Genomic DNA, 15,841 nt, shown 5'->3' with positions numbered 1-15,841 from the left:
CCAACAACCTGGATTTTGGATTCATCCTGTACCTGCCTGCTGGTGAGTGGATTAACACTGGGCCTACCAGAACTCTGCCTGAACTTTGTCACCTCATTGTTTGCCCTGCTCTGTGTGTGGCCCAATCCCTCGCAGGACTTTGCCCATTCTATTGGGAGCCCCTGTTACGGACTAACCCTGTTATCTGGAACTCTGTCCTACCCACGTTGGGTCTGACCCTGGGCACCTTTGTTTGGCCCTTTCTTTGTGAACATACCCGCTACCGTTCAATAAAAGGCTTTGTTGGCACTCCTGCTCTCCATGTGCGTTCTGTCTTACCTACACTTCCGTTACATCTACCCCCACAGGAGCCTCTGGTTATGTCGGGTCCTCTGTTCTTCCTCAGCACCACTGACACCTCAGGTATGCATGTCAATAGGTAGAGATTAATCGTTTGAGATAATATCTTAGAATCACCCTGAAATGAGACCCAAGACATCGTGGCAAAGTAACAAAGCATATTGTCAAGTAATGTTCAGACTAGCAGAGTATAACAACAAGGATTTCCTCATAGCATTCACTATAATAAGGCTTTAATTGATATGGTACTTTAGGTTCACCCCAAACCAGAATAAACTGTGGCTCTCCCCAATAAATGAGTGGCATAGGGCAACAACAGTATGGTAGCAATGCCGGTAAGGGCTGAGGACACCTGAGGTGAGGAAGTTAGGCCTAGGCCCTCTGGAAACAGAGAAATATGAATATGCTGTAAATTGTGCTCATAGCAGGTCCTTTGTGTTCAGTCTTTAAGGTTAGTCTTCTGCTGGCTAAGTTGGGGCCCTTGAAGATGTTGATGCACTTGTTGAAGGGGGGGGGGGGGATATCCCTGCAAACAGTGAGTCAGTTCTAGAAACAATGGACTCCTTGGAGAGAGTGGCCAGACAAGGACAAGGGTTGACACTGAAATATGATGACGGTTATTTATTATATATTCTGGGCAGCAGATTGTGCCCAACACCGGAACAGACAAAACCATTGAAGATATTGCTGGAGGTCTGAAATATTCATCTCCATCTGGGGTTTCTTTGGTCTAATGAACATTTTACATAAGGAACTCATAGAAGAGTCTGTAATATCGGTCTTTGTCGGTCTATGTAGGTTGTGGTTCTTCAGGACCAATTCCCATGATCTGAGATCAATACAAGGAGGTCCCAGTGACCAGATCATCATCTTGGAGGCATCTTCTTTTCACAGTAGGAGGCATGGACTCTTCTTTTTTACTGGGTTGAGAACGGCTCTCACTGACTCTGAGAAAACTTCTTGGATGCCTTCTTGGTTCAGCGCTGAGCACTCCATGTACTTCACTGCGTGGATTTGCTTCGACAAGCTGACGCCTTGTTGGTGGGTGATCGGGAGCTGGTTCTGCTCTTTTAGCTTGTTGATAACACCCAGGTTGGTTCTTAGATCCTTCTTGGTGCCCACCAGGAGGATGGGAACGTTAGGACAATGATGGTGCACTTCAGGATGCCACTTGTGTGTGACGTTCTCATAAGATGGAGGACTGGCAATGGAGAAGCAGATGATGAAGACATTGGTCTGGGGGTAACACAATGGCCTTAGTCGGTCATAGTCTTCATTGCCGTGTGAGTCCCACAAGTTCAGGCTCACGGTCTTTCCATCCACTGTAATCTGGTCAGTGTAGTCATCAAACACAGAGGGGATGAACTCATCATCAGGGAAGGTCTTGGTTTGGTAACAGATGAGAAGACTTGTTTTCCCAACACCTACATCTCCGACTACAACACACTTAATGCTCTCCATGGTTTCTGTTCTGTCCAATCTCAGCAACCTGGAAAAAAAAACAAAGAATGAAGTCAGGTGTACGAAACTTCAACATCGAACAAATCTCACAAGGATAAGAATACCTAAAACCAATATATCATTTAGGTGGGGGATGGACAACCAACTGGCTTCCTTATAATGATCAGGGGTACCAGCAGGAAGATCTCCTTGTATTGGATTGTATGGTAACTGGACTGTCTGCCCTCATAAAGCGCTGAGCAAACTGTTGTCACCATACAAATCCTGTATAATAATAATAATTCTAATAATCTCCCCAAAATACTGCGGAGTCTCACTCCTCCAGTAGAAGTCAGAGTCATTTGAATCAAGGAGAGACTCTTTAACCACTTACCGCCCGCCCGCCGTCATATGACGTCTGCAGGAAATGCAGGGCAGGCGCGCGATCGCGGGCGCGCCGCCGTGCACTGCCGGTGTCGGCGTGTCCCTGGGACACAGCCGGTCACCGGCAGGGGGGAAACAGCCAATAGGCATGGCTGTTTCCCACGTGATCGGCTGTGTTCCAATGACACAGCCGATCACAATAGCGAAGCCCGGAAGATGACCGCGCATGCGCGATCGGGAGCGCGCAGCGCGGTCATGTCGGTGGCTCTGTGTTCCGTAGGAACACAGCTGTCACCGGCGGTAGTAAACAGTCACTGACAGTGACTGTTTACTATGTGATCGGCTGTGAATCCATTCACAGCCGATCACAAAATGTAAACAAAGAGCAGTAACTCACTGTTACAGTTTCCAGTGTGAGGGGAGCAGAGCCAGAAATAGTGAGTTACTGCTCTGTATACATGTCACAAAGTAAAATCACACAAATAAAGGTCCCCCCACACAGTCCTCAGCCCCCCCCCAATGTCACCTGTCACCCAACAGTCACCTCATCAGTGCCCAGAAATTGACACCCATAACATTCACATGTGAATCACAGCGATTCTGCCCGCGATCCGGAAATCATTGCAAATTGCAGGACGCCTGTGCGTTGCCCGTTTTTTGCAATAGCACCCCAAACGCTGTGCGATGTTGCCGCCATTTCCACCTGCCGAATCGCGGTAACATCGCACAAACATCGCATGACGTCCAAAAAAGGTACAAGAGCTTCTTTGGGGCATCATGCGTTGTTTGCGTGATGTTACCGCGATTCGGCAGGCGGAAATCGCAGCAACATCGCACAGCGTTTGGAGTGCTATTGCAAATCAGGGGCATCACACAGGGTCCCGCCATTTGCAATGATTTCCGGATCGCGGGCGGAATCGCAGTGATTCTGCCCATGATCGCTACGCTCACATGTGAACGTAGCCTAAAGTTCAACGGTCACCAGAGACTGCCATCAGTACCGCCGTGCACCATCGCCCGTCACCTGTCACCCATCAGTGACCATCGCCCGTCACCTGTCACCCCATCAATCACCGTCACCTGTCACCCCATCAGTCATCGTCACCTGTCACCCCATCAGTCATCGTCACCTGTCACCCCATCAATCACCGTCACCTGTCACCCCATCAGTCATCGTCATCTGTCACCCCATCAATCACCGTCACCTGTCACCCCATCAATCACCGTCACCTGTCACCCCATCAGTCATCGTCATCTGTCACCCCATCAATCATCGTCATCTGTCACCCCATCAATCATCGTCATCTGTCACCCTATCAATCATCGTCACTTGACACCCCATCAATCATCGTCACTTGACACCCCATCAGTGATCGTCACTTGTCACCCCATCAATCATCGTCACTTGTCACCTCATCAATCATCGTCACTTGTCACCTCATCAATCATCATCACCTGTCACCTCATCAATCATCGTCACCCCATCAGTCATTGTCACCTGTCACCCCATCAGTCATCGTCACATGTCACCCCGTCAGTGATCGTCACCTGTCACCCCATCAGTCATCGCCACCTGTCACCCCATCAGTCATCGTCACCTGTCACCCCATCAGTCATCGTCATCTGTCACCCCATCAGTCATCATCACCTGTCACCCCATCAGTCATCGTAACCTGTCACCCCATCAGTCATCGTCACCTGTTTGCCATATACATGCAATCACTTACTGACCGCCTAACGACTATATGCGTCGGCCATTAAAAGCTAAATACTGGGGTTATGGCAGCAGATAGCCCCCATAACCCCGGTATTTTTTGAAACGGCGGGCGGTCGGCTTTCAGATAAGGGTGGTCCCAGTGGCAGATTCGCCGCGGAATTACCCTTACGGTGCAGGGGAAGAGGTGCCCCCCCCCTCCTGCCGCGTCCCAGACGTTTTCCCAGCTTACCGGACCCGCCGGCAGCGGGGAAAACTATCCGGTCCCGGATCCTCAGAGACAGGAAGTCGAGTGAGGGCAAGATGGCCCTCACTCAACTCTATGGTCTTGGAGGACCGGAGCTACGTCAAAAGACGTTGCCTAGCAACCGGTTTAAAGGGCCGCTTTTTTTTTTCTTTTTTTTTTCCTCTTTCAACAATTTTTTTTTTTTTCTTTTTTAGTGTAGTTGTGAGGTGTGAGGTCTTTTTGACCCCAGATCTCACAATAAAGAGGACCTGTCATGCCTATTTCTATTACAAGGGATGTTTACATTCCTTGTAATAGGAATAAAAATGATCAAAACATTTTTTTTTTAAACTGTGTAAAAATAAAAAAATAATAAATAAAATAAATAGGGAAAAAAAAAAAATTAAAGCGCCCTGTCCCCGTTAGCTCGCGCGCAGAAGCAAACGCATACTCAAGTCCCGCCCACATATGTAAACGGTGTTCAAACCATACATGTGAGGTATCGCCGCGATCGTTAGAGCGAGAGCAATAATTTGAGCCCTAGACCTCCTCTGTAACTCTAAGCTAGTAACCTGCAGAAATTTTTAAAATGTTGCCTATGGGGATTTTTAAGTACCAATGTTTGGCGCCATTCTGTGAGCATGCGCAATTTTGAAGCATGACATGTTGGGTATCTAATTACTCGGCGTAACATTATCTTTCACATTATGGAAAAAAAATGGGCTAAATTTACTGTTTTCTTATTTTTTAGTTCAAAAAAGTGAATTTTTTTCAAAAAAATCGCATTTGGAAGACTGTTGCGCAAATATGGTGTGATAAAAAATATTGCAACGATCTCCATTTTATTCTCTAGGGTCTCTGCTAAAAAAAAATATATAATGTTTGGGGGTTCCAAGTAGTTTTCTAGCAAAAAAAATGATTTTAGCTTGTAAACACCAAGTGTCAAAAATAGGCCCAGTCTTAAAGTGGATAAATGGACAACTTTGTGTAAAGTGCTACTTGGATGTTAGGCCTCTGTATGTGGCCAGGCTGTGAAAAAGTGTTACACATGTGGTATCGCCAGAGAGGGGAGAGGGAGGGGAGAGGGAGGTGAGAGGGGGGAGAGGGAGGAGAGAGAGGAGAGAGAGGGGAGAGAGAGGAGAGAGGGAGGGGAGAGAGAGGAGAGGGAGGGGAGAGAGAGGGGAGAGAGAGGATAGAGAGAGGGGGAGAGGGAGGGGAGAGAGGGGAGAGAGAGGAGAGAGGGGATAGGGAGGAGAGAGGAGGGAGAGAGAGAGAAGGAGAAGGAGAAAGGAGAGAGAGAGGAGAGAGAGAGATTTCAGACCAGATATTTATGAGGTCCTACAAGGTGAGGTAACCCACTTCCAATCCCAGGGCCAAGTGCTCGTCTTTGGAGACCTCAACGCTAGGACAGGAAGAGAAAAGGACTATACAAGTTCTGATGGTGACACGTACATATTGGGCCCTGCAAATTACGGTCACGAGTTGATACAAAGAAACAGCTATGACAGTACAATCAACAAAAATGGAAGAAAATTACTGAATCTGTGCCGCAGTCTGGGGCTCTAAAATCCTCAAAGGGCCGTACCAAGGGAGACTCTCTGGGAAGATACACGTTAAACTCCCATGTAGGCAGCAGTGTGGTAGACTATGCTGTAACGGAACCTCAGACCCACACTGTACTTGTGGTCTTCCGTCAGTATACGGCTTCCTCTCAGTCATGAACATGGATATCAAATCCCAGACGCTGTCATACAAAACTAGCCTGACACTTAGCTTGTATACTGGAAACAACTAACTCCTTTATTAAAAAAGAAACAGACTTTTATACACTTTGGGCTCTTTCACACGGGCGGTCCGATCAGATCCGCCTGTCAGTTTTTTAGGCGGATCTGATCGGATCCACCATGCAGCTCTATGGGGCAGCGGGTGTCAGCGGAGACACCTCCGCTGACACCCGCTGCCATCCGCATCCGATCCTGTGCGTGAAATCTGGACGGATGGAAACCCTATTTTTCCATCCATTCAGTAATCGGATCGGATCTGATGAGAACGGACAAGCGGTCCGCTCTCATCTGATCCCCCATAGAGGGCAGCGGGGGCTGAGACACCTCCCTCTCTGCACTGCAAGCGGAGACGGAGCGATCCCCGCTGAGCAACACGGATCCGCCGACAGAGCGGACCGTGTGAAAGAGCCCTTTAGAAGTAGGTCGGTCACTACATAAATATTTACCCAAAACATCACACAATGAATAGCTAACGAGGTACAGCTGACTCATGGCTAATCCCATCTAGACAAGGTTATCCTTCACATGCTAATTAGCTCAGCATACTTAAGTCAGCCTGGAAGCCCAGACTGCCGGCACCAAAGGTAAAACAAGATATAATATACATTATTATAGTGTAAATACTGAGAACCCACAGTAAACAATAGGTGAGCAAATCAACATAATTTACAATGAATGGAAGACAGGTGTTTGAGCTGATGACATGCATCTGTTACAAGTCTGACCAACTGAAGCAGTCCAAACCATCAATTTATCTGTCACATTCCACCAGGCTTCTCTCAGCAACCTACCACCATCATTTAAATGGTCAAAACAGTCCGCCACAAAATACAGAGAGGTAGCGGACAGACCCGACATTAAAAGACATCTTGAAAACTTTGAAAACAACACCTATGAGGTAAGCCCACAAGGGGTGAAGAAGGCAGCAAAAGACTTCCATAATATACTATACACCATATAATAATATAATATACTATACACCATATAATAATATAATATACTATACACCATATAATAATATAATATACTATACACCATAGAAGAAACAGCCCAGCTGAAAAAAGCCAACTGCAAGAAAACACCCAACAAACAATCCAATAAATAGTTGGAAAAAGAATGCAAAGCGTTAAGGAACACCCTACGGACAGCCTCCAATAACAACACAGAGACCCCGACAACAGCGACCTGAGGATAGCCAATGGCATTCTTCAGAAATAGAGTTGAGCGGACACCTGGATGTCCGTGTTCAGCGGGTTCGGCCGAACTTTAAAAAAAAGTCCGAGTCCGTGTCCCGGACTTTTGCCGAACTTTTCCCGGACACCGAACCCCATTGAAGTCAATGGGGACCCGAACTTTCAGGCACTAAAATGGCTCTAAAACACCAATGGAAAGGGCTAGAGTGCTGCAAATGGCAGCAAAACGTTGTTAAGAGCATGGCAAGTGCTCTGCAAACAAATGTGGATAGGGAAATAACTTAAAACAACAAAAAAAAACAGAAAAATAAAACAATGTTCTTCATCTCTGAAGGACGAGGCCCATATGGAGTAGGAGGGAGGTTGAGGTGGTGGTGGATATGGCGGTGTCATAGGCGTGCGCACAGGGTGTGCCGGATGTGCCTGGGCACACCCTAATCACCTAGGGCACATAGCATTATCGCTCTGTTTGCCAGTGAGGAGATGGGAAAGATCTCCCTCGGACCTGCTCTGCTCTATTTCTCTTTGCCAGCAGGAAGAGTAATGTATCGGGGCCATGTACATGTAGGCAAACACATGCATGTGTATTTAAACTTTGGGGTGCACACCCTAATGCAATAGGCTGCGCACACCTATGGGCGGTGTAGGTGGAAGCGGCGGTGGAGGAGGACCAGGGCCGGATTAAGAGCATCATGGGCTTGGTGCTGAGGATTTTGAAGGGCCTTAAGGGCCGTGCCTTGGCATGCACCCAGAGGAGGAAGGGTGCAGCCATGCATGCCTAATTCCACATGGGATGCTGTCTCTGAAGCCCATAAACACATCCATGCATCGGCAACTGTCCCTCCTTGTCCAGCCTTCGTGCTGTGTGGGGAGGTTCTGAGGGAGCTGCCTGGGGAAGCGAGCATAGAAGCCAGACTTCTGTGTTTACAAGTGACAGAAGAGCGGTAACAGTGAATATGGCCAACCTGGGGCCTATATAAAGGTAGGGGCCTGGAGCTGCAGCTCCAATAGCCCCTACATTAATCTGGCCCTGAGGAGGAGGACGAGGTAGCCAACACTGCTTCTTTTCACAAATTTTAAATGAGGGTACACCCCAAAAGAGTGAGAAAGAGCAAAAATGGAACAATGGGTGGGTAAGGTCGGTATCCATCGCTATTCTGCACAAGGTACAGAAAAGTCCCGTGGGATCCATGCCTGGTTCATTTTAATGAACGTGAGCTTGTCCACGTTGTCTCTGGACAGGCGGCTGCGCTTGTCTGTTATAACGCCCCCAGCCATGCTAAATAACCGTTCAGATAATACACTGGCTGCAGGGCACGCCAGCACCTCCAAGGCGTAAAGGGCAAGCTCAGGCCATGTGCCCAACTTGGAGACCCAGAAGTTGAAGGGGGCAGACCCCTCATTCAGTACATGTAGGCGTGTGCACACATACTGCTCCACCATGTTGGCGAAATGCTGCCTCCTGCTAAGACGTTCCATATGAGCTGCTGGTGCTGCTGTTTGTTGTGGCGTGCTGACAAAGCTTTTCCACATTTCGGCCATGTTAACCCTGCCTTCTGAGGTGCTGGCGGTGCCCTGGTTGCGTTGGCGACCTCTTCCTCCTCCTCCTCCTCTGCCTTGTGCTTCCACTGTGGCCCCGCTGTCAGGTGGGACTGCCAGCAGCATGGCGTCTACCAGCGTGCGCTTGTACTCGCGCATCTTGCGATCGCGCTCCAGTGAGTGAATTAAGGACGCTACGTTGTCCTTGTAACGGGGATCCAGCAGCGTGGCCACCCAGTAATCAGCACAAGTTAGAATGTGGGCAACTCGGCGGTCATTGTGGAGACACTGCAGCATGTAATCGCTCATGTGTGCCAGGCTGCCCAGAGGCAACGAAAGGCTGTCCTCTGTGGGAGGTGTATCGTCCGTGTCCTCTGTATCCCCCCAGCCACGCACCAGTGATGGCCATGAGCTGGCCTGGGTGCCACCCTGCTGTGAACATGGTTCCATCTCCTCCTCCTCCTCATCCTCCAGAACTGTGCCCCTGCTGGACAATTGTGTCCCTGGCGTTTGTGTGTGCAGGAACCCACCCTCGGAGCCACTTGCGAATGACTGTCCTGAAAGCCTTGGAAATGTTACCTCCTCATCCTCCTCCTCATCCTGTGCCACATCCTCTTCCATCATCGCCCGAATTGTTTTTTCAAGGAGGCATAGAAGTGGGATAGTTAAGCTGACAACGGCGTCATCGGCACTGGCCATGTTGGTGGAGTACTCAAAACAGCGTAACAAGGCACACAGGTCTCGCATTGAGGCCCAGTTATTGGTGGTGAAGTGGTGCTGTTCCGCAGAGCTGCAGCTGAAACTTCACTATGGCCTGCTGCTGCTCGCACAGTCTTTCCAGCATGTGCAAGGTGGAGTTCCACCTTGTGGGCACGTCACATATGAGGCGGTGAGTGGGAAGGCCGAAGTTACGCTGCAGCGCTGACATGCGAGCAGCAGCAGGGTGAGAACGCCGAAAGTGCGCACAGATGGCCCGCACTTTCTGCAGCAGCTCTGACATATCGGGGTAGTTTTTAAGGAACCTCTGCACCACCAAATTCAGCACATGCGCCAGGCAAGGGATGTGCGTCAAACCGGCTAGGCCCAGAGCTGCTATGAGATTTCGCCCGTTATTGCACACCACCAGGCCGGGCTTGAGGCTCGCTGGCAGCAACCACTCATTTGTCTGCTGTTCCATGCTCCTCCACAACTCCTGCGCGGTGTGTGGTTTGTCCCCCAAACAGGCAAGTTTTAAAACTGCCTGCTGTCGTTTACCCCTGGCCGTGCTGAAGTTGGTGGTGAAGGTGTTACGCTGTCCGGATGAGGAGGCGGTAGAGGATGAGGAAGCGGAGTAGGAGGAGTTAGGAACAGGAGGCAAACTGAAGCGCCCTGCAATCCTCGGTGGTGGAAGGACATGCGCCAAATTGCTATCCGCCTCAGGCCCATCCGCCACTGCATTTACCCAGTGTGCCGTTAGGGAGATATAACGCCCCTGACTGTGCTTACTGGTCCACGTATCGGTAGTTAGGTGGACCTTGCCAGAGATGGCGTTGCGCAGTGCACACCTGATTTTTTCCCCCACTTGGTTGTGCAGGGAAGGGAAGGCTTGCCTGGAAAAGTAGTGGCGGCTGGGCACGACGTACTGTGGGACAGCCACCGACATAAGGTTTTTAAAACTGTGCGTCTCCACCAGACGGAATGACAGCATTTCAAAGGCCAAGAATTTTGAAATGCTGGCATTCAGGGCCAGGGATCGCGGGTGGGTAGGGGGGTACTTCCTCTCAAGTGTTTGGGAGATGAAAAGCTGAACGCTTCCACGGGACATTGTGGAGATGGTTGGTGACCCAGGTGGTGGTGTTGCTGACAGATCCTCTGTTTGCGGGGTGGCAGGTGCCGGTATCGCTACAGATGTGGCTGGAGCGGCCGAGACTGCAGCAGAAGAGGAAGCAGGATGAGCCAGAGACGTTTCTTGGTTTTGAAGGTGTTTACTCCACTGCAGCTCGTGCTTTGCACTTAGATGCCTGATCATGCAGGTTGTGCTCAGGTTGAGAAGGTTTATGCCTCGCTTCAGGCTCTGATTGCACAGGGTGCAAACCACTCGTGTCCTGTCATCAGCACATTTTATAAAGAACTTCCACGTTAGAGAACTCCTTTGAGCTGACTTTGGTGCGCTCGTTCCCTTGCTGCGTTGGGCAGTAGCAGGCGTAGTGTCTAGGGCACGGGCGCTCCGCTTCTGCACCCTGCTCCCTCTTCTGCTGTGCTGGTGGCTCTGTGCGACCACCGCCTCTTCCTCCAAACTACTCAGGTCACCTGCATGACGTTCATTCCATGTGGGGTCGAGGACCTCATCGTCCTCCACATCATCTTCCACCCAGTCTTCACCCCTGCCCTCCTTGTCGGTCTCCACAATGCTGAACGCCGCAGCAGTTGGCACCTGCGTTTCGTCATCATCGGAGACGTGCTGCGATGATCCTTCCATGTACTCATCTTGAGAAATGAGTGGTTGGGCATCGCTGCACTCAATCTCTTCCACTTCTGGGGCAGGGCTAGGTGGATGGCCCTGGGAAACCCTGCTGACAGAGTCCTCAAAAAGAAGAAGAGACTGCTGTATGGCTTGGGGCTCAGACTGCTTGCCTGATTTGCAAGGGGGTGAGGTGAAAGACGGTTGGACATCGGCTGCAGGTGCCAACTCTGACCTTTCTGCAGTAGACTGGGTGGGAGACAATGTGAAGGAACTGGAGGCACTGTCAGCAGCAAACCAATCTACTATCGCCTCTCTGTGTTCTGGCCTCATCACTTCTAGAGGCGTATGATGCCCTACCAAATACTGATGCAGGTTCTGTCGCCTACTAACACTTGAGGAAGGTGTTTCACTTGTGCGTGTAGCTGGCACAGATCGACCACGTCCTCTGCTTGCAACAGGAGCTCTACCAGCAGCACCACGACCCAGGCCACGGCCCCTATTTGACGGTCTCCTCATATTTCTGTAATTTATGATCTTGCCCTAGAAAGGTGTTTATTAAATAGCGGAACAAAACAACAACAGTATCGCACGGGTGTATCTGACAGTCAAATATGCAAACTATGCTGCAATTTAATGTTTTTTACCCCAAAAGGGTGTGTATTGAATATCGGAATAGGAAAAAGGATAAAAAAACGGTGTATCTCACACGTACAAACACAGACTAGGCCCCGATTAAAATTTTTTGTACCCTAAAGGGAGGATGAGGAAGAGGAGTAGGAGGAGTTGGGAACAGGAGGCAAACTGAAGCGCCCTGCAATCCTTGGCGGTGGAAGGAGATGCGCCAAACAAATTTAAAAGGTGTATCTCACACGTACCGATACAGACTATGCCGTAATTTAATTTTCTTACACTCCAAAAGGGTGTATATTGAATAGCGGAATAGGACAAATTTTACAAAACGGTGTATCTCACACGTACAAACACCAACTAGGCCCCGATTACAATTTTTTGTACCCTAAAGGCAGGATGAGGAAGAGGAGTAGGAGGAGTTGGGAACAGGAGGCAAACTGAACCGCCCTGCAATCCTCGGCGGTAGAAGGAGATGCGCCAAACAAATTTAAAAAGGTGTATCTCACATGTAGCGATACAGACTATCCCGCAATTTAATTTTTTACACTCAAACAGGGTGTATATTGAATAGCGGAATAGGACAAATTTTACAAAACGGTGTATCTCACACGTACAAACACAATCTAGGCCCCGATTACAATTTTTTGTACCCTAAAGGCAGGATGAGGAGTAGGAGGAGTTCAGAACAGGCAGTAGGCAGAATGAAGCACCCTCAAATCCTCGGCAGTATGAGATGTGCCCCAAAAATTGGAAAGGTGTATCTCACACGTACCGACACAGACTATCCCGCAATTTAATTGTTTATACCCAAAGGTTTTGATTAAATAGCGGAATAGAAAATATGATCAAAAAAAGTGTATGTATCTCACACATACAGAACCACACTAGGCCCCAATTACTATTGTTTGTACCCCTAAAAGGCTGAATGAGGAGTAGGAGGAGTATGGAACAGGCAGCACCCTCAAATCTTCAGAAGTATGAGATGAACCCCAAAAACTTGGAAAGGTGGATCTCACACGTACCAACACAAACTATCCCGCAATTTAATTGATCCCCAAAGGTTTTTATTGAATAGCGGAATAGAAAATATGATCAAAAAAAGTGTATGTATCTCACACGTACAGAAGCACACTAGGCCCCAATTACTATTGTTTGTGCCCCTAAAAGGCTGGATGAGGAGTAGGTCGGAGTTTGGAACAGGCAGCACCCTCAAATCTTCAGAAGTATGAGATGAACCCCAAAAACTTGGAAAGGTGGATCTCACACGTACCGACACAGACTATCCCGCAATTTAATTGATCCCCAAAGGTTTTTTTATTGAATAGCGGAATAGGAAATATGATCAAAAAAAGTGTATGTATCTCACACGTACAAAACCACACTAGGCCCCAATTACTATTGTTTGTACCCCTAAAAGGCTGAATGAGGAGTAGGAGGAGTATGGAACAGGCAGCACCCTCAAACTCTGAGCCCACAGACAGACAGACAGACCCTGAGCCTGTACAGACTGAGCGCCCACAGACAGACAGACTCTGAGCCTGTACAGACTGAGCGCCCACAGACAGACAGACCCTGAGCCTGTACAGACTGAGCGCCCACAGACAGACAGACTCTGAGCCTGTACAGACTGAGCGCCCACAGACAGACAGACCCTGAGCCTGTACAGACTGAGCGCCCACAGACAGACAGACCCTGAGCCTGTACAGACTGAGCGCCCACAGACAGACAGACCCTGAGCCTGTACAGACTGAGCGCCCACAGACAGACAGACCCTGAGCCTGTACAGACTGAGCGCCCACAGACAGAAAGACCCTGAGCTTGTACAGACTGAGCGCCCACAGACAGACAGACTCTGAGCCTGTACAGACTGAGCGCCCACAGACAGACAGACTCTGAGCCTGTACAGACTGAGCGCCCACAGACAGACAGACTCTGAGCCTGTACAGACTGAGCGCCCACAGACAGACAGACTCTGAGCCTGTACAGACTGAGCGCCCACAGACAGACAGACCCTGAGCCTGTACAGACTGAGCGCCCACAGACAGACAGACCCTGAGCCTGTACAGACTGAGCGCCCACAGACAGACCCTGAGCCTGTACAGACTGAGCGCCCACAGACAGACAGACCCTGAGCCTGTACAGACTGAGCGCCCACAGACAGACAGACCCTGAGCCTGTACAGACTGAGCGCCCACAGACAGACAGACCCTGAGCCTGTACAGACTGAGCGCCCACAGACAGACAGACCCTGAGCCTGTACAGACTGAGCGCCCACAGACAGACCCTGAGCCTGTACAGACTGAGCGCCCACAGACAGACCCTGAGCCTGTACAGACTGAGCGCCCACAGACAGACAGATCCTGAGCCTGTACAGACTGAGCGCCCACAGACAGACAGACCCTGAGCCTGTACAGACTGAGCGCCCACAGACAGACAGACCCTGAGCCTTTACAGACTGAGCGCCCACAGACAGACAGACTCTGAGCCTGTACAGACTGAGCGCCCACAGACAGACAGACTCTGAGCCTGTACAGACTGAGCGCCCACAGACAGACAGACCCTGAGCCTGTACAGACTGAGCGCCCACAGACAGACAGACCCTGAGCCTGTACAGACTGAGCGCCCACAGACAGACAGACTCTGAGCCTGTACAGACTGAGCGCCCACAGACAGACAGACTCTGAGCCTGTACAGACTGAGTGCCCACAGACAGACAGACTCTGAGCCTGTACAGACTGAGCGCCCACAGACAGACAGACCCTGAGCCTGTACAGACTGAGCGCCCACAGACAGACAGACTCTGAGCCTGTACAGACTGAGCGCCCACAGACAGACAGACCCTGAGCCTGTACAGACTGAGCGCCCACAGACAGACCCTGAGCCTGTACAGACTGAGCACCCACAGACAGACAGACCCTGAGCCTGTACAGACTGAGCGCCCACAGACAGACAGACCCTGAGCCTGTACAGACTGAGCGCCCACAGACAGACAGACCCTGAGCCTGTACAGACTGAGCGCCCACAGACAGACAGACCCTGAGCCTGTACAGACTGAGCGCCCACAGACAGACAGACCCTGAGCCTGTACAGACTGAGCGCCCACAGACAGACAGATCCTGAGCCTGTACAGACTGAGCGCCCACAGACAGACAGATCCTGAGCCTGTACAGACTGAGCGCCCACAGACAGACAGATCCTGAGCCTGTACAGACTGAGCGCCCACAGACAGACAGACCCTGAGCCTGTACAGACTGAGCGCCCACAGACAGACAGACCCTGAGCCTGTACAGACTGAGCGCCCACAGACAGACAGACCCTGAGCCTGTACAGACTGAGCGCCCACAGACAGACAGACCCTGAGCCTGTACAGACTGAGCGCCCACAGACAGACAGACCCTGAGCCTTTACAGACTGAGCGCCCACAGACAGACAGACTCTGAGCCTGTACAGACTGAGCGCCCACAGACAGACAGACTCTGAGCCTGTACAGACTGAGCGCCCACAGACAGACAGACCTGAGCCTGTACAGACTGAGCGCCCACAGACAGACAGACCCTGAGCCTGTACAGACTGAGCGCCCACAGACAGACAGACTCTGAGCCTGTACAGACTGAGCGCCCACAGACAGACAGACTCTGAGCCTGTACAGACTGAGTGCCCACAGACAGACAGACTCTGAGCCTGTACAGACTGAGCGCCCACAGACAGACAGACCCTGAGCCTGTACAGACTGAGCGCCCACAGACAGACAGACTCTGAGCCTGTACAGACTGAGCGCCCACAGACAGACAGACCCTGAGCCTGTACAGACTGAGCGCCCACAGACAGACCCTGAGCCTGTACAGACTGAGCGCCCACAGACAGACAGACCCTGAGCCTGTACAGACTGAGCGCCCACAGACAGACAGACCCTGAGCCTGTACAGACTGAGCACCCACAGACAGACAGACTCTGAGCCTGTACAGACTGAGCACCCACAGCCTGGAAATGGAATTAGGACGGCACAGACAGACCTACAAACCCAGGGAGAGAAGATTGTGCCAGCAGTGTGACCAGGGGGTCCTGGAGGACGAGGGCCACTTCCTGCTACAGTGCCCTAAGTACTCATCAGTGAGGGACACTCACTTCCAGAGACTCTCCGCTTTCACC

At 50.5% G+C, this 15,841-nt stretch overlaps 1 protein-coding gene across 1 annotated transcript in view; it reads right to left on the bottom strand.

Annotated features, from left to right (window-relative positions):
• Window positions 1-989: 989 nt before the first annotated feature.
• The window catches only part of LOC309543493 (rho-related GTP-binding protein RhoG-like), a 71,946-nt gene continuing 57,094 nt past the window's right edge, over window positions 990-15,841 (bottom strand). The window contains exon 2 of the mRNA XM_082275970.1: window positions 990-1,828. Within this exon, the coding sequence (XP_082132096.1) occupies window positions 1,228-1,800 (573 nt within the window). The 5' untranslated portion in view covers window positions 1,801-1,828 and the 3' untranslated portion in view covers window positions 990-1,227. The remainder of the gene's footprint in view (window positions 1,829-15,841) is intronic.

The sequence above is a fragment of the Pelophylax lessonae genome (genome assembly GCF_965119305.1).
Source record: "Pelophylax lessonae genome assembly, contig: HAP1_SCAFFOLD_108, whole genome shotgun sequence".
Lineage (NCBI taxonomy): Eukaryota > Metazoa > Chordata > Amphibia > Anura > Ranidae > Pelophylax > Pelophylax lessonae.
This window is presented reverse-complemented; position numbering and strand designations above follow the sequence as displayed.